At 40.2% G+C, this 19,919-nt stretch overlaps 3 protein-coding genes across 6 annotated transcripts in view; 2 read left to right on the plus strand and 1 right to left on the minus strand.

Moving 5' to 3' along the window:
• Positions 1 to 19,919, minus strand: part of LOC144957010 (kinesin-like protein KIF13A) — a 352,589-nt gene that overhangs the window by 175,820 nt on the left and 156,850 nt on the right. The gene's annotated exons all lie outside the window — the stretch shown is intronic.
• On the plus strand, positions 3,784 to 9,599 carry LOC144956595 (uncharacterized). 2 transcript variants are annotated; one of them, XM_078887195.1, is made up of 3 exons: positions 3,784 to 4,640; positions 5,483 to 5,608; positions 6,390 to 9,599. In XM_078887195.1, exons 2-3 carry the CDS (start codon positions 5,497 to 5,499, stop codon positions 9,356 to 9,358), a joined length of 3,081 nt encoding a protein of 1,026 aa, XP_078743321.1. In that variant the 5' UTR covers positions 3,784 to 4,640; positions 5,483 to 5,496; the 3' UTR covers positions 9,359 to 9,599. The 2 variants fall into 2 exon arrangements, with proteins under 2 accessions (XP_078743321.1, XP_078743322.1); XM_078887196.1 differs by having other exon boundaries at positions 3,826 to 4,641; positions 5,493 to 5,608.
• Positions 12,693 to 18,067, plus strand: LOC144956926 (uncharacterized). The gene is made up of 3 exons (XM_078887758.1): positions 12,693 to 12,882; positions 13,996 to 14,229; positions 14,988 to 18,067. Exons 2-3 carry the CDS (start codon positions 14,019 to 14,021, stop codon positions 17,972 to 17,974), a joined length of 3,198 nt encoding a protein of 1,065 aa, XP_078743884.1. The 5' UTR covers positions 12,693 to 12,882; positions 13,996 to 14,018; the 3' UTR covers positions 17,975 to 18,067.

Below are 19,919 nucleotides of genomic sequence, written 5' to 3' on the forward strand. Positions count from 1 at the left end.
AGAGAGAGGGGGGGGGGAGAGAGAGATAGAGAGAGAGGGAGGTAGGGATGGAGAGAGAGAGAGAGAGAGAGTGAGAGAGAGAGAAGTGGAGGAGGGGAGAGGAGTGTTGAAAGAGGAAAGGGGAGATAGATAGTATCCCGTACTGCCAGTAATGAGGATGGGATGCGAAAGAGAAAAGTATCTAGGGAAATTCGATGGATAGATAGATAGATGATGCAGGTATTGACATCAATGACAATCGGATGTGAAAGGAATCTTATCGCTAAGTTTTGACTCTCTGTTCTGCGACACTCTTATAAATAAAATATTTATATTTTTTTTTAATAAATAAATTTTTAAAAAAAGTAGCAAGAAACACATTAAAAGAAAATAATAATTTAAAAAAAAAAGTCTTCCTTGAATTCCCAGGGTTGAATGTTTTTGACAAGATGAGGGTAGTTTGAATCGATCGATATTTGAGGGACGAGTTTTCTGGCCAACTAAAAACAAAACACAAAAGGACTATCTTTTTTTTTCTTTTTTCTTTTTTTCTTTTTGGGGGGAGGGGGGGGGGGAGTTGGATTTGTTGTGTAGATTGTGTTTACGTGTGTGAGTGTGTTTATATCTTCTTTCAGAGTAAGACAGTACAGAGATTCGATGGACGGCCAGGTCATGAAGGCATAATCTATACGACAAAGTACAATAAGAAGTGAAAGTATCGAGACTCATCGCCAAAAAGTTTTCATTCTCTGTTGTTCTCTCTTCCGCCATTTGTGTGGCACCGATAGCGCAGTTGTTAGAGTACGTAGGTACTCGCCTAAAACTAAAAGGCAGTAGAACCGGTATCGATTCCGGGTGCATCTCCCTCTTCCACCTACTCCCACCTGTTCGTACGGCGGATATTGTGTAGTTGCATCTGTTAGATCCTGCAGAAAGCACAGTGCGGATAGACTATATTAATAGTGTCAGTGCATGACTTAATCAGTGGGAAGGTGAAAATTTTGGATTTGCATTCTTTTTGTATTTTTGTTTGTTTTTTTTTTTGTTGTGTTTGTTTGTTTTGTTTGTTTGTTTTTTGTTTTTGTTTTTTTGTTTTTGTTTTGTTTTGTTTTTTGGCTTTATTTTATTTATTTTTTATTTTGACATTTTCTGAAAGAATATACTCCCCAGAGCATTTTAATCTTTATTTCATGTAAATCGGGTGATTTTTCACGAAGTTATGGTCAGATGTTTGGGAAAGGTATCAAGCAACTTTTCTCAAATTTCATACTTTTTCAACTTGACTAGAAAGCTGGGGAAAAAATATTTAGAAGTGAAATTAAGCTTTGATACTTCCCAAAGTTGTACAAAAAGGGTTGATTTAATCATTTATCACAAGAACTCATTTTTGATAAATATTGATTGGCCTTCTAACTAAACTTGGCAATATCTCAATTCAAACCTTTTCACCATCCGACTGATTATGTCATTCACTGTAACTTAATAATAGTCATATTATTCAAGCAATTTTTAATGAAAAATAATCACCTCCGGCTCCAGGGACTTGATGGCCGAAGGACTACTTCTGGCATCTCTCCATCCACTACATGTCTTCCTATTGACAGTTCGAAGTTGACGTCACTAGAGTCTTTGTTATTGTTTTTTGCCATCCACGTTTATGAGTAATTCTCACTTAACTGTATTATCCAGACTATAAACGTTCATGGATACACACAGTTTTGTGTGTTGGTCCGTTATACTTCCGGATGGCAATGTTATGAGCTTCTTAGCCAAATGTATACTGTCTATTGACAGTTCGAAGTTGACGTCACTCGGGTCTTTGTTATTGTTTTTTTAGCCATCCGCGTCTATGAGTAATTCTCACTTAACTGTATTATCCAGACTATAAAAGTGCATGGTTACACAGAGTTCTGTGTGTTGGTCCGTTAAACTTCCGGATGGCAATGTAGTGAGTTTCAGAGCCAAGCGCATACTTGGTTAAGAAGCTCACAACATTGCCATCAGGAAGTTTAACCGACCAACACACAAAACGGTGTGTAACCTTAAACGTTTATAATAGTCTGGTTAATACAGTTAAGTGAGAATTACTCATAAACGCGGATGGTAAAAAAAAAACAATAACAAAGACTTTAGTGACGTCATCTTCGTTTGATCTATATTGACTGGCAACAATCGAGCGGCGCTTGCAGATCGTAATTTGGGTCACAACAATACTTGAAGGTCAGATTATGGACAGGTGTCAAAAAAAGATGGCACCGGATATTGATCACTGGGCAAAATACAACGAACGAACGACTTGCTTGGGGTGACAAACAGACAGACACTTGGATGGCAGACTTAGAGGAGAACGCGATAAATATAGAAAGAAAGAAAGAAAGAAAGAAAGAAAGAAAGAAAGAAAGAAAGAAAGAGAGAACGAAAGAAAGAGCGAAAGAAAGAGAGAGAGTGAAAGAAAGAAAGAAAGAAAGAAAGAGAGAGAGAGAGAGAGAGAGAGAGAGAGAGAGAAAGAGAGAGAGAGAAAAGAGAAAATAAGAAAGAAGGAGCGAAAAAAGGACGAAAGAAAAAATAAACGAAATATAGAAAGAAAGAGAGAAAAAAAGGACGAAAAAATAAAAATAAATAACAAACGAATGAATGAATGAAGAATGTAAAAGAAAGAAAGAAAGGAAAGAGAAAGAAAGAAAGAAAAAAGAAAGAGAAAGAAGAAAGGGAATATAGGGAAAACTAGAAAGAAACAAAAAGAGAATAAAATGCGATAGCAAGAAAGAACGAAATATAAAAAAGTAAGAAAGAAAGAGAGAAAAAAGACAAAGATTTAATGGTTGAACAAAAATTGACTATAATAATATGATTGAGGACTCAATTGGAACAGGGACGGAGTAAAAAAAAAAACACCATCTACTATTTTATTTTTTAAATATGTCGATTTGTTAACACCCCCCCCCCCCCAAAAAAAATCGAACAAACACAAAATAAATAAATGAAAGCAATTCTTTAAAAAAAAACAAAATACGTCATGGTCGATTGCCTATATGATGGACAGGACATTCTCACTAGCGCGCGTATCGTCAACTATTAAAAAAAAACGTTTCTAGATTTAAGAGTAAACTATTGACAAAGACAAATAGACGGACACAGTCATCGATAGCCGCATTCATAATACATATTATTATATAGTATAAATCAGGTCAGGGTGACACACATATTTACGATCGTGATCACTCGCTCAGTCGAAAATGATGACGTCATCATATGATCACAAACAACGCTGCTATACACTAATAAAACGCCTTTTCTAAAAATACATTTTGGCCTGAAACCTTTGAGTTCATTTCTTTTTTAATATTTAAAAATTGAGCTTTTATATAGCGCAATATCTACTAAACGTCGTCAAAACCATCACAAGGGGTCATTGACCAAAAGCAACATTTGATATAAAGTACGGGACATGACGCCTGTTATGCGATATTACAGTTGTTTCAGAGGAAAATAGGGCTATAAACGGTCAGAAACTCATTTTACACCTAAGTACGGTGAGAGAATGCGAGTAAAGAGCCTTTTCCAAGGACTCAACTATGCGCCGAGCGAGGCTCAAACCCAGGCAGGACCTTCCAATCCGAGAGCGAGTGTCATACCACAAGACCACATAGCCGCATAATATATTGATGGAAAAAGAAAAGAAAAAAAAAAAAGAAAAATAACGCGTTTTGTCGAAGTGTGGCAAAATACCCGTAAGCAAAATAAACAAATCGCCAGGCTCTCATCTCAATCATTTCCGAGTCATTTTTCATGTCAAATTTCCACGGGAGACAATCGGAGTCATTAGAAGAATGCGTTTGTCTTTTGTCCAAAACGATGCTCTGCTCTGGTCATTTGGATATTGTGGTGGTATACGGCAATACAGACAGCAGCCGCTTCATTTACTAGATGCTCGTGCAGAGAGAGAGGTGTTTGTTACTGATTCAGTTCAAACCCAAAGCATTTCTTATGCTGACAACGCGGTGATCAGAGTTAAACACAGTGACACAGAGTGAATTCGGCAAGAAATTAAAAGGAATTCTAATGCTGACAACACCGTGATCAGAGTTAAACAGTGACAGTGAGTGAATTCGATCAAAAAATTCAAAGCATTTCTTATGCCGACAACACCGTGATCAGAGATAAACAGTAACAGCGAGTGAATTCGACAAAAATCAATCAGAGATAAACAGTGACAGTGAGTGAATTCGATCAAAAATCCAAAGAAATTCTAATGCCGAGAACACCGTGATCAGAGTTAAACACTAACAGTGAGTGAATTCGACAAAACCGTGGACAGAGACAAACCAGTTTCGTTATTGGGTGAATTCGACGAAACTCCAAAGCAATTCTAATACCGACAGCATCGTGAACAGAGACAAAACCGTTTCATTATTGGGTGAATTCGACGTGAACAGAGACAAAAAAACCGTGAGTGAATTCGACAAAAAATCCAAAGTAATTCCTGTGTCATCGAACTTTCACAGAACACAGAACTGGCTGCTCGAGTGTGTACTTCTAACAGGATATTCGCATCTAAAAGAAAAAATTAGCGTAAAATAGAATGCATGTCTTCAATAAAGTGTAAAAGTCAAGTAATATTCTAAGGACACCGATTGGAGATTAGCCTTGGAATATTCGAGGTAATTTTAAAATTTAATCTAATATTTTATTTACAGCAGGTAAAACATAGGAATTTTACGCAGGATGTGCGATATAATATTTGTTTAAAATTTTAATTCAAGAAAATATTACTTGATAGAAACCGAAACATTGACTTAGATTCTACGGACTAAGAATGGCATCCCCCGTGTGGTGTCCGGGGTCCCTCAACTGAGAGGGTGCAAGAATAGCCCAACGCCAAGCCAGCATGTCGTAAAAGGCGACTAATGGTGTGTGACTCCCCATTTTTTTTGAGTCACCTGGTCTTCCAGGTTGGGGGTTGTCAAAGTGTTAACACCCCTTCCCTAAAACTCAAACCGTTACAGAAACGCTGACGGACAAATCAAATCCTTTTTTTTTCAAACTTGGGCGACCGAAGAGTTTCTGCAATGACTGAATTTATGAAGGACAACAGACAAATCTGAAAGAATTAAAGAAGCTGATATACAGAGATGTGATAAAGACATGGAACGAGATAAAAAAAAAAAAGTTAACTCAGGAAAGAGAAGGATAGAAACTGTTTGTCTGTGGCCTATACCCTGACTCAGTGTGAAAAAAAGCAATGATGATGATGATGATGAAGAATAGCATAGTCTAAAAACAGGTTTGAAAATAAAAAAACAAAACAACTCATGCTCGCCTTAAGCTACTTTCCCGTTGACACTTAAGGTCGTTCTACAGTAACGTGACAATATAAATAGATTAAGATGATTTATTTCAATATTTCAATTTGGAATAACTACCATATGATTATTTAAAAAAAAAAAAGATAATAATGATAATAATATAATAAATATTCTTAATTCTTTCATGTGATTCTTAGGGTTTTGATTGAAGATGCAAATCAAAGTGGAAGTAATGGAAATGTCGGTGATGGTGTCTATGGCCATAGTGGTGATGATGATGATGGCTGTCGGTGTCAAGGGACAGAGTGGGCCAGTCACTACAGGTAATATTATATATCAAATTATTTTTAGCAGTGCTGATGGTGACAAAAAGTGAAAAAGTAGGAAAATGTTGAACGATTGCCTTTAAGCCCCATTTTTACAGCACTAAACCCCACTTTTAGAGCAATTGAGATGATAGACTATCATTGACACTCTAGCTAACTTCTTGAGAGTGGGAAACTGCACCTGTGTGTTCCACCACACATCAACTCTCTCATTGCTAGCACATTGTTTCGAGAAATTGTAATTTTTAAAAGGAGGAAATTCCTCCTCTGGACTCCAAAATCGAGGATTTCCGCGGATCCGAGAAAAACCATCAGCACTGTTTTGTAACAGATTTCAGTCAATCTCACTGTTGTTGTTGTTGTTGTAATTGTTGTTGTTGTTGTTGTTGATGATGATGATGATGATGATGATGATGATGATGATGATGATGATGATGATGATGATGAAGACAATACTGTTCTTGTTGCTAAATCTAATTCTGATGATGATAACGACGACAGTGTTGTTATTAATGATGATGATGATGATGATGATGATGATGATGATGAAAATGATGATGGTGAGGATCTTATAAAGATATTTATTCCCCCCCCCCCTCTTGCAAGATAAAGACGATGAATAAACTGGATTCCCCGTGAAGAAAGATGACTGCCGTAGCATTTTAAACATCGAAAACGACTTAAAATTACGTCCATTTTTAACTCAATCGGTATGTTTAAAAGAAAAAAAAAGTGGTAAATACGTATATTGAATGTTTTTCTCTCCTCCCCCTTTTAGAATCCACTGTGGTCGGACTTGGAGATGACTACTTTTATGACGACACAAAGACGTCATCGAATAACGCACAGACACCGAATCCAACATCAGAGGGGGTGAATCCCAATACGCCGCTCGTTCCAAGTCCATCTTCTCCAGGATCACCATCCGAGAGCGGAGGAGCACCAGCCGGCGGAGGGAAGAACAAAGAATCCGCCGGACGCCATGCTGGAGGAGGTCTATTCTTCCCATTGTACGGGGGAGCTATCAATAGAAATCCTAATTTTCCCGGTCCGGGTCCAATTTCTCAGGATTATTGGGACAATTCTCAGAATGTAAGAATGGGTCAACCATTTCCTCCTCACATGGGAAAAGCGGGTATTGGTGCTTTTCCTTGGATGAAGCCTGGACAAGCAGGAGTTCAAATGCCCGTACCACCTTGGCATCCGATGCAGGGACAGGGGAGAGTCGCCGCCGGACCATGGTGGGGTGGTGAAGACGATGGAGTAGGGTGGGGTATGTTAGGAGCAAATGGTGTCAGAGCCGGTGGGGTGCCTATGATGAACCCAGGTGGGGGTTGGATGGGTGGAGGAGTTCCCGGGGGATTTGGTGTTGGGTTGGCAGGTGAGATGGGTAGAGGCTATCCTTACGGCGAGTTCGAGGGCGATGAAGGTTACTGGTATAACGGTACTTATTATTATGGAGGCGGTGAGATGGAAGGTGAAGGAGGGGGGTATTGGTATAACGGGACGTACTATTATAGCCCTTATGGTGAAGACGGAATGGAGATGGAAGATGGTTATTGGTATAACGGCACCTTTTATTACGGCAACGAAATGGATGAAGGCATGTTTGAAAATGAATACTACGAAGACGGGTACTGGTATAACGGCACGTTCTACTACCTTCCAGAATTCGATGACGGTTATTGGTATAACGGGACCTTCCATTACATGCCCGAAGCCGATAACGGATACTGGTTTAATGGCACGTTTCATTACCTACCCGAGTACGACGAGGGATATTGGTATAACGGGACTTTTTATTATCGGCCTGAGATGGACATGGAGATGGGTGAAGGAATGGGGGATATGATGGAAAATGGCTTTTACTACAATGGTACTTTTTATCCCGGTGAAATGGAGGACGGGGGTTTTGGTTACGGTGGGTATGGCGATGACGGGATGGAGATGGATGAAGGTATGAATAATATGATGTGGTGGCAGCTCCACCATCCAAGATGGAGAGACAGGACAAACGACGCACTGAAACCGCCTGGTATCGATATTGGCAAAATGGGTACTGGAGTCGGTTGGAACTCCTACATACCGGGATTGAAACCGGGAGCGATACCTGGACCAATGCAAACCCCGTATGGCCCAAACTTTGCCCGGTTCCCAAATATGCCGTATGGTCAAATGCCTCCGCCGTTTCGAGGATATCCTCCATTCCAGCAGCAGCAACTGCCTCGTCCTCCATCTTCTCCACAACAAAACACGGGTTCGCAACAGACTGATCAATCCAAAACAGACCAAGGAATTCAGATAACTCAACCAGTGTTCGAAAAGTTACAACAAAAAAAGCAGCAGCAGCAGCAAGCGGTACCACCACCGAATCGACTGCCAAACCAAAATGGCAATCCTTTCTTGCGTCTTCGACAACCACGGCCACCGCCATCTCAAAACAGAGACTACATTGAAAGAAACCCGATGAGATCAGCAATGACCGGCAAAGGAAACGCGCGAAACACAAATACTGACAATGTTAGGAACAACAATAACAACAAAGACAAAAACACACTGTTGGGAGCTTTGGGAATGGGTGGTATGTCTGCATCCGCTGCTGCTGGAGCTGGAGGCTCCGGTGCACACGGCACGAGAATATTGAACTCTAGACGTAGATGGCCTCCAAGGCGAAGAATGAAAGGCAACAGTCGTCGTAGAGGTGGACCTCCGGGATATCGGCGAGGTCCCCCTGGGGGGTCAAGAAGAGGACGTATTTTACGTGAAAGATTACGACGACCAGGCAAGCCAATACCTGGTAATAGCGGTGATCCCTTTGGAGTGAAAATCAGCGGTAGTAATATTGGTATCGGTAATGGTAATGTTCCTGGTACAGGTAGAGGTGTCAGTGGAGGCGGCCCGATGAATTTCAATGATAAAATCAAACCAGGAAGTATGGCCATGTCAGCTGGAGGGTTGACTGGAGGCACGAATAGGAAGCTAGCGATGGGCAATCAGCACCCTTCTAACGTTATAAGGAAAGAGGCTTCAAGTCCGCTTGATCCCTACAGAAGTTCGCCGGCATCGACGCTCGGAATTCTATTCGCAAGTTTACTAGGGTTTTTATTGATCGTATCGCCTATGGCTTGCCTCATTCATAAGTATAGGCAAAATAAAAAGACGAAAAAGAAGACTTTTCTAAGACGACCTGAACTTGGATCGGTGGATGAAGGAATAATGGACGCAATGGTGAGAACGGAACTGGGAGGGGCTTATGGCTGTGACGAGGGAAGAGGCGGGGCGAGATCGAGCGGTGAAAAGTCAAAAGGGCGTGGTTTGGAGCGGACTGATCTTGTCAGAATGGAAGAGGTGGTTCGGTCAAAAAGCGGGAAGAGCAGGTTTGGCGGTAGTGTCGGTTGTTGGGGAGATAAGGGGGACCAGAAGAAAAAGGGCACTGACAAGAAAAGAGGTGGCGGTCAAATCGTAAAAGGGAAACCGGAAGTTGGGATGGGGCTGATGTCGTCATATGACGACGACTGCGAAACTGCTGGTCCGTCTTCCTCTTCTTTTACACGAAGGCACGAAGAGATGGGAAGAGCGGTCAGAGGGTTGGATAGCTATGACGAAGAGGAGAGAAGAAAGAGGAGAATGAGATTGAGAGAGCAGCATCATGCGAGGGGTGGGAGGGATGAGGATAGGCAGGCGGGTCGTCGTCCTTACACGGTGGTGGGTCTCATGTCAGAAAATGACGATGTACAGATTGTGTGAAGATGCATCTTATGTGAGCCAAGGAAAGTTTTGTTGTTGACGTCGTTATAGCTGTTAATTATGTCCTTGTCATCATCATCATCGTCATCGTCATCATTATCATCACTATCGTCATCACCGACATTCTGTTCAGACTGTTTGTTGTCGTTCTTTTGTTTCGTTTCTGCTACTGTAATAAAGAAAGAACTTACTTCTATTTTGTACTGATGTTTAACAAAATAAAAAAATTAATATAAATAAAGTCATCGTCATCGTTTTCAGAATTGTTTCGATCTATTGTGCTCAGAGAGAGAGAGAGAGAGAGAGAGAGAGAGAGAGAGAGAGAGAGAGAGAGAGAGAAAGAGAGAGAGAGAGAGGGGAGGAGGAGGAGGAGGATGAAGAGGAGGAGGAGGAGGTGGATTGCAAAGGTGGAAGACCAATCTTTTCACCTTATCTGCAACTGTGTCGGACTGTTTATTCCGGGTGATAGGCAAGCACTTAAGGTGGCTATTTTATAGGTCTTCGGTTCACGGTGTTTTCAGAGGGCCAAAATATACTTTATTTTAAATTCTCGAGTCAAAAATAAACGCATCAAATGTTTATTCGACTAGTTTCAATAAAAACATACGATAACTGACGTAATTTTCAAAAGTGTATGTGCACTGTATGTTGATTGAACAACTGAAGGTGCATACTATAAGATAATAGTTAAAAAGCCATCCGTGTCAATAGTTTGACAGGCATAGATAGCAACAAGAGGTCACAGAGGAACCATCAATTGAACACAAAAAGCTCGTCGATCGTGAAGTTCGAAGGCTACGCTCGGATACGAAAGCCAATGACTAGTTACTGTTGTTGTTAGACGATCCGGTTTATTGGATTGAGACATAGGTCATAGCCACCTTTGAAACATGCCAAACAGCCGAATTAGTCAGCCCCACAGTTTGTGAGCGTTTACCACAGTATTTTGAAACACGAAGAAGGATTGCATTGCCACATTTGACGCGGAGCCTTCGTAAACTTATTACACAAAAAAAAAATTAAAAAAAATCATGAGTTGTATTCAATAGTTCAACCAATGGGGTCATTTCTTTCCAAAAGCACCACTAAAAACTCACGAGGCGGTGCGCGGAGCACCGTGGCCATCGTAAACCTAGTTCTGACCCCCAAAATATGTCACAAAAGAACACGATGATCACCACACCACAGTAAAAAAAGTGAGTTGTCGTTACGAGTGCTAAGGAAACAAATAATTCCAATGGCTGATCTATTGATTACAACTCACAATATTAACTTTTTTTTGACGGTCTTCGCCTTCTTTAATGACGATTTTTTGGTTATAGATAGTATGCGCTTGGCCAATAAGTTCACATCCGAAGTATAACGGAACAACACACAAAGCTGTGTGTAACCATGATCGTTTATAGTCTGGTGAATACAGTTTAGTGAGAATCACTCATAAATGCGGACGGCAAAAACAATAACAAAGACCTGAGTGACGTCAACGTTACACTATCTATTGATTAGTATCAGTTTATGAAGGCTACATAGAGCGTGACGTCAAATGACAGGTTAGGTTGGCCACAAAAGAAAACAAATCGTGAGCTGTATAGATAGTATGCGCTTGGCTAAGAAGCTCATAACATTGCCATCCGGAAGTATAACGGATCAACACACAAAACTGTGTATTCATGAACGTTTATAGTCAGGTTAATACAGTTCAGTGAGCATTACTCATAAAGGCGGATGGCAAAAAACAATAACAAAGACTTGAGTGACGTCATCTTCGAACTATCTATTGAATAAGTCAACCAATGGAAACATGTCTTTCCTTGAGCACTATTAACAACAACTCACTAGACGGTGCAAAAACTTTTTTTTTTTTAATAATTAAAAAAAAATAATTAAAAAAATTAAAAACACACAAAAAACGTCAAACTTGTGGGTTCTTGCATCGTTAACTTATAGCCTGACACTGACCAAAAAAAATGACGTTAAAAGACAAGTCTTTGGTCACAAAAGAAAACACATTGTGAGTTGTATTCAACAGTTCAACCAATGGAATCACTTGTTTCCTTGAGCACTACTTACGACAACTCACTTGGCGGTGGAAATACCTAGAAAATGACGTCAAAATATAAGTCCTAATGGGTTCTCGTGTCAGGCTTATAAGATAGAATGCGCTTGGCCAAGGAGTTGCCATCCGGAAGTATAACGGACCAACACACAAACTCTGTGTAACCATGAACTTTTATAGTCTGGTTAATACAGTTTAGTTAGAACAACTCACAATCGCGGATGGCAAAAACAATAACAAAGGCCTGAGTGACGTCATCTTCGAACTATCTATAGCTTCGGTCAGGCTATATACGTTAACGATGGCTACGCTACGTCTCACCGTAGCCATCGTTATGTTATAGCGTGACACTGAAATCCAAAAGGACTGGCGTGTTTGACGTCATTAATTGGTTTTGCACCGCCTAGTGGGTTGTCGTTAGTAGAGCTCATGGAAACAAGTTATGTCATTGGTTGAACTATTGAATACAACTCACAATTTGTTTTCTTTTGTGGCAAAGGACTGGCATTTTGACGTCATTTTTTTTGGTCAGTGTTAGGCCATAACTTGACGAAGGCCACGGTCTCACAAACCTAAAATGACGTCAAAAGACAAGTCCTAGTGTCAAGTTAATAGTAGCCATCGTTAACTTATAGCCTGACACTTCACTAGAACCTTCTAAGACTTGTAGTTTGACGTAATTTTCTGGGTTTGTGTAACGTCTGGCGAGTTGTTAGTTGAGCGCAAGAAAACAAGCTATTTCATTGGTTGAACTATTGCATACAACTCACGATTTGTTGTCTTTTGAGGCCAAATACTTGCCTTTTGACGTAATTTGTTGGTCAGTGTCAGACTATGGCTACGGTCTAACGAATGCGACGACTGACGACAGCAGCGTGCATAAAAGTAATGCTAAGGACCTGTGACGACCAGATTGTTAAAAATAGCGAGGCATGTACTGGGTCGGCTGTGGCCAACAGTAATCGGACGTATTGATGAGGTCTTTTAACTCCTTGTCAAAACACCTTCTCCCATATCCCTCTGTATCTTAATGATAATGGACAGATAGACTTACACACGATAAACGTGTTCAATGGACGGGAACCAATAATAATACCAGGGCATTTTTCCTTCTACTACACTTTCCAGCCAAGACACACGAACACACACGCACACACAGACATAGAGAGAGAGAGAGAGAGAGAGAGAGAGAGAGAGAGAGAGAGAGAGAGAGAACACTGATATATAAACCATAAAATAACATACACTCGTATTTCACACACACACACCCACACACACACACACACACACACTAACAAGCGCGCACACAACACACGGATTGGGAAACATAATACAAGCAAAACCTTATGGTATACAGCCAAAATACAAGACTAAATACCATGGACGACATTTACATCTGACCAAAAATAAATATTCACATTGCTTGGACAATTTACCGACACTGGTTAACAACAATTTGACTACAATCGTGAGTACTAGCCCAATTCGGGCTGTTAATTATCGCTCTTTATAATGATCGAAAATTGACATTGTTGTCAAAAATTAAAACGCACAAATTTACCCATGTCAATTTTTTATTTTCAAAAATATATAGACTAAATCATAAATAAATAAAATTTAAAAATAATTTTATAGAAGTTCATGGTTAATCATAGTTTTGGGTGTTGGCCCGTTATGTAGATAGAATGAACTTGACGTCACTCAGATCTTTGTTATTGTTTTTTTGCCATCCATGTTTATGAGTAATTCTCACCTTACTGTATTATCCAGACTATAAGCGTTCAAAGTTACACTTAATTTTATCTGTTGGGCCGTTACACTTCCGGATGGCATTGTTATGAGCTTCTTAGCCAAGCGCATACTCTCTATAAACGATAAGGTTAAACATAGTTTAAACTTAGTAAGTTAAATCCGGCTGACGAATGTTTTGAGTATTTTTGCTAAACACACGGCTTCAATATTTTTTTAAAAGCATGAGTTTCGTTAAAATGCTCACGATATATGCCAGCCAAAGCTAGTGCAACCAACACAAAAACGTATGTGTATCATTTTTTGCTTGTACTTGCCTGGTGGTGAAAATTTGGTGACGAAATATCACCTCGATGGCAGTCTGAAAGCAATACGAAATCGTCGAGTGACGTAAACCGATATGTTATAACATACAAAATTTCGTATTCTATAGATAGTATGCGCTTGGCTAAGAAGCTCATAACATTGCCATCCGGAAGTATAACGGACCAACACACAAAACTCTGTGTATCCATGAACGTTTATAGTCAGGTTAATACAGTTCAGTGAGCATTACTCATAAACGCGGATGGCAAAAAACAATAACAAAGACCTGAGTGACGTCATCTTCGAACTATCTATTCAAATATAGAAGGGAGGAAATTGACGCCACTCAACTCTTTGTTATTGTGTTTAGACAGCCATTTTGGCGATTAGTTCTCACTAAATTATATCAACCAGACAATATAAAGTTTAAAGTTACACAAAGTGTTGTGTATTGGTACGATATATCCGGCTGGCGGATGTTGTGAGTGTTTTACCATAACAAATGGCATCAATACTTCATTTTCAGAGACGAGAAGAGCAAAGTTCAAAATGTACCAGTCAGCGATTGTGGCCGTTGCGGTAATCGGCGGGACGATCTCCCTTCTGGTCATCGCCAATATCGTTGTCGTCGTCATCTTTTACAACGAGTCGTCGACGACGAAGGGAGGAGGAACGTCATGTCGGAGACGCAGGGATGAGCGGAGGGAACGGCAATTGGCAGAGAAGGAAGACGATGGATGTGACACGCGTGAAATGACGGGTAAATACTAAATTATTTTTTTTAAATAATTGGGCTATATATATAGCGCAATATCCACTAAATGTGCTCAAAGCGCTTTACAAGGGGTCCCTGGTCAACAGCAACATTTAACATGTAGGACGGGACATGACGCCTGTTAGGCGATATTACAATTTTACTACTCGATGACTTTTAAATTATATTATTATTATTGACGGTATGCGTTTAGGTAAAATATTCACAATATCCACCAGCCAAATCAAACATACCAACACACGAACACGGTGTTTAGCCTTTGACGTTTATATAGTCTGATTTATTATCATTTTGTAAAAGCTGACCACTAACTTGCTGTCCAGAAATATTCACATCGAGTTAAATTACGTCAACTTCGTTCCTTCTATTGTCACAGACAATAAAAAAAACCCTATAATAACCAATAACAACAAGAAAAACAGCAACAATAAATTGATCAATTGAATGAAGCAATTAACCAAATATCTACGTCATTAATGAATTAACACTAGCTTACTTGCACCAGAATAATAATTATCAATGACACAAAAAAGGGGCGAACAGAAATCCTTCAACCATCATCATCTTCATCATCATCATCATCATCCTCATCATCGTCATCATCATCATCATCATCATCATCATCATCATCATCATCATCATCATCATCATCATCATCATCATCATCATCATCATTGTCCTTCCTCGCCCTCCATTCTCCATCCTAATCAACAATAACGTTGACCATACCTTCATCCTACCAGACTATCAAAGAGGACCGCAAAGTAGGAGAACACAACAAACAAGGGAAACAGGTCACGAAAATTCACAGTATATTTTCGACGTCGACAAAACCAATCACCCAAATGCCATACAACGACATCACACAAAAGGCCACTTCAATGCAACAGCGGTAACACACGACAATATCGCCCATGGGGGGTTTCACGATGTCTTCCAGAGAGAGACTCTCACCGACCAAATTCCATGTCCAAAAGACTCACCACAACATCATTCCCACCCTCCTTCTTCAAATAGAATAACACACAAACCATGCCCATCATTCAATGACTCAGACCAAATACTAAAAGTCGTTAAAGATAAAATGTTCATAAATTACAATCGAGGCGAATTTACTACAAATCAAGTAAATCATTCGACCAGGATATCACACTACAGTATGAGGTACGATCCCAGGTGTCCCGTGAAACTGGTCACTTTCAACTACAAACATTCCGGGGGGATACAGGAACAGAAAAATGAAGTGTTCGGCGATAAATTATATTCAAGTACGCCTGCAGCATCCGCGAGGATCCAAAAGACGGATTCAAAAAAAACATCAGAGCCCCTGGGTTCGGATATGACACCACGCAAAGATTCAGAACTGGAATACGAGTCCGATTTAAGCACGTCTGCGAGGGCTCGAGATGGTACCCCAATCTCAACATATCAAAATCTGCCAACAACAATTGATAAAATCTATTCGGGAGCAGCATCATTGCATCCAATAAATTATTATCTAGAACATTCTGACATGGAGCATTTGGATATAGAATCACATGATACAAATACTAATCTTGACGATGGGATAGAAGTCCACCAAGACACAAATGACGTCATAACACATCCGCACGTAGACAAAGTTAACCCTATTCGTTCAAGAATGAAAAGAAGACTATCCGACAGAGCTCGCGGATTAAAAGAAGCCCGTATGATGGATTTTGGCACCACCACACTATCAATGACGGAAACTGGCGTAGGCGGTGACGCCATAGAAGCGCAAACAGAACGCGCACAGCAAACAGGAACAGATAACCAAAAGAAAGGACTTTATTTTAAACATAAAGATGGGAGACCGTGTACTAACACTACAACTGAACACGTTCAAATAGAGCAACATATAAAACGGGAGGACATGAAAACATCACGGTTCTTCTCTTCTTTCTCGTATCCTCAGAACCGCAGACCCAACATGGCCCTCAATGATTCGAGAAACGAAGTCATTAATCATCACGAAAACCCTGTTGACTCTGTAATCGTTGAGGTGGATGAAGAAGACGACATCAATGATCTAAAAGATTGTGATAACAGTAAAACAACGTATGGTGTAAGCGATAATGACTGCCTACCAAAACCACCACCGACCACTTGGTCCAATTCAGACCACTCTGTCAAGATTCACTCATCGAAGCCGAAGGATTGTATGTCACAAAACGAAAAAGTATCACATTTCGCCACTACAACTGCGCTGCAAAAGTCCCATTCCATTAACGACACAGAAAAAACACCGTCTGCAAAAGTCCCAGAAAATTCAATTCCAAAAGGTTTTGAATGCCTTGGCGGATTTTATAACGAAAGGTCTCCTAATAACAACAATAAATTGCATGTAGCTGATGCTCAGGTCAGTGAAGATCACCAGGATGGTCGCCAAGAAAACGTCAACTTTAGAAATTCAGCTACAAAACGAGACGCATTAGACATAAATTTAAAACCTTTTGAATCTAATGAAACATCGAGCAGTGTTTTAATCCAACCGAGCAGGGCGATCACAGTAAACGACAAACACAATAATTTAATCAAAGATTCTTTAAGTGAAGACAATATTATAATCTCAACAAGTAACAAAGCCCAAACACCATCAAATCCCAAGCAATCACACTACAATATTAATAGCCGCACTGCACACTGCTCATTCTCTGACGATTCATCGGCATTTCATGATGAACAGCGTTGTCTAAATGCGTATGATAACCAAATCGACGGCTCCAGAGACATTTCCCGTGTTCTGAGCGAGTCCTCCAGATCGAATCTTCACGATAACCCCGGATACTCTTCAATACAATACCGAATGTTCCCCACACGACAAATGAGAAAGAAACACAACGATACAAAGACTAACATTGTCCATCTAAACACCGGGGGTGCCACCAATTTTCTTCATACGAATGCTCGACAAATAAAGGAAACAAGACTTCACTCCGGGAGGCTGCCTCGTCATTTAAGTCCTATAACATCATTGTATACCCTTAGCGAGGAGGACCTCAAAAAGTATCATGACACAAGCATACCAACCATAGACGATCTGGTTCGTATCGACATGGAGGAGAAAAGAAAAAGAAACAGATTGATATTCTCTGCATCAGACAATAAAATGTCAAATATCCACCGGCACCAAACACCATCAATACATCCTACAAATCGCACCTCCAATTTACGTTTAGATTCGACGCAAAACACTTCTAAGACAAAGTCTAAATCAGTCAAAAAGCCTAAAAAGTACAACTTAGGATTTCATACAAACACGAGGGGAACGAAAACAAATAATAACAATAATTTGGTAGATTTCCATACAGGCGTATCAGACCGATATCATTCTATAAGCCTACAGAGAGGATCTTCACTCGAGATAGCACAGCTACGATCCCAAATCACCAATAAACATCCAAAGACCCCCAAAACCCCTTCAGGTCACCATGAATTCTACGACACGATGCCCCAGCAACAAGAAATAGAATTTCATTCTTCGAAAACGGGCATCGACACGGCGGAATGTCAGCACATCGGAAATTGGATTCTTAATATCAATTCCACTCCGCGAAGCACTCTTTCGCACAATGACATCCAAAGCGTATCTAGTTTCACTTTGTCGGACTTCGACTTCGGCGAGTCTGACGTCGACGCCATAAGCAAAGAGTACAATTGTGATGACATAGGTGGGGGTTGTGGCAATGTCAAGGACGTTCACCTTTGAGGTTAGCAAATATTTACAAAATGTTTAAATTCATGTTTTCCACAAAAGATTGGTAAACCATCATCCTATACGTGCATTAAGTCTCTCCTTACCATCCATTTTCAGGATTTTCCCCAAAACTGGACACCTAAGTAACACAAAAATATACTCTTTAACACTCAAACACAATAGCAGTAAATTCTTGTGAGACATACTTTCTATAGCAAAACAAGCTCAACAACACACTGTTCATTTCCTTTAAATTTTTTGATGTACAAAAGAAATTTGAATAAGAAAAATGTTGGTTGTATCGTAACGAATGTGACGATTTTCATATAGTTGGTAAGGAGAGAGTTAAAAATGAGCATGATTATGCATCTGTATAATTTGATATGCTTTCTTATTGCTATTGTTGATGCTGATGACGATATTGCTGTCGTTGTCATCGTCAGCGTCATTATCATTATCGTCGTTGTTTCTGTTGCTGTCGTCACCGTCACCATTGTTGTCGTGATCACCCTAAAATTGAGTATTTATACAGCGCAATATCCACTAAACGTGCTCAAAGTGCTTTACAAGGGTCCCTGACCAACAGCAACGCGTAACATGTAGAACGGGACATGGCGCCTGTAAGGCTATATTGCAATTTTTTTTCCGACAGGGACAACGCCATTAGCGTCCCTGCCTCGAAGAGATAAATTAGAACACGTCCGAATTCGAAAATCAAGAACCTTTTTCATCGTGCGGCTATGTGGTCAAGTGGTATGACATTCGCTTTCGGATTGGAAGGTCCTGGGTTCGAGCCTCGCGCTCGGCGCATAGTTGAGTCCTTGGAAAAGGCTCTTAACTCACATTCTCTCACCGTACTCAGGTACAATTCAAACGAGTGAAAATAAGTACCTGGCCGTTAACAGCGTTGTCTTTGTCCGAAAAATTGTAATATCGCCTTACAGGCGCCATGTCCCGTCCTACATGTTAAATGTTGTTGTTGACCAGGGACCCCTTGTAAAGCGCTTTTGTAGAGCACATTTAGTGGATATTGCGCTATATAAAGCTTTATTTATTATTTTTTTATCTTGTACAAAAGTGACATGGCCGTTTTCAAAGTGTACTGCGATATGGTAGCCTTTATAACAAAAATCTCGCAAATTTTACATCTTAGACCATAAAAGTGAAGGATTGAATGAACGAGTTGGACCAAATTTTGAACAAGAGAGTTCATATAAACAAAAGGCGATGAGTGACAAAGAAATGACTTTACCATGCGTACGAGTTCAAAGTCATACACATATTTTTTTTTTTTTAAATCATATTATGCCCTTCCGCCACGACATCATAAGATATCGTCGCCTAGGCATTCCACGAAGGAATATAGATAACTCATTAAACAATATGTCTGATGTCAACAGGAATCACCCATGTTGTCCAAAGTGAGCAAATTGGGGGGTTATTAATCTTGCCCAAGGGAAAAAAATACGAAAATGTCTGAAACGGGGCTCGAACCCGGGACCTTCCGGGTCACAGTGCAATGCCTTAATCACTCGACCACTTCGCCCCTCATATACATATATACATATATATAAAATTGTTTATTTTTATCCAGTACCCGTACTTAACAACCTCACGCTTCTTCTCTATTGCTTATCTACATAAAGCTACTTTAAATGCTGTTGGAATTCACAGCTCCCATGACCACTCGAGTCAACAAGGACGGATTAAACGTGAATTTACAAAGGTATGCCTGCCATGTATTCCTCACATGAATGCTCAGATCGGGCCCATAATGCTTTGTCCCTTTTCCATATTAACATAATGGCCGATCAACACACTGTGCAGGTCTTCTAAGGCGACATGATTGGATGCCGGAATAAAGTTAGTTCAGGCCGTACGGCTATGTGGTCTAGTGGTATGACAATCGCTTTCGGATCGGAAGGTCCTGGGTTCGAGCCTCCCTCGGCGCATAGTT

The sequence above is a fragment of the Berghia stephanieae genome, chromosome 11 (genome assembly GCF_034508935.2).
Source record: "Berghia stephanieae isolate SIO BIC M18660-M18661 chromosome 11, UCSD_Bste_1.3, whole genome shotgun sequence".
NCBI classification, from domain to species: domain Eukaryota; kingdom Metazoa; phylum Mollusca; class Gastropoda; order Nudibranchia; family Aeolidiidae; genus Berghia; species Berghia stephanieae.

Bases quoted from the DNA above. Each gene is read 5' to 3' on its own strand.
- LOC144956595 (XM_078887195.1), top strand. From the start codon at position 5,497: ATGCAAATCAAAGTGGAAGTAATGGAAATGTCGGTGATGGTGTCTATG. The intron at 5,609-6,389 runs GTAATATTATAT...TCCCCCTTTTAG, and splicing joins GAGTGGGCCAGTCACTACAG to AATCCACTGTGGTCGGACTT.
- LOC144956926 (XM_078887758.1), top strand. From the start codon at position 14,019: ATGTACCAGTCAGCGATTGTGGCCGTTGCGGTAATCGGCGGGACGATC. The intron at 14,230-14,987 runs GTAAATACTAAA...TCATCCTACCAG, and splicing joins TGACACGCGTGAAATGACGG to ACTATCAAAGAGGACCGCAA.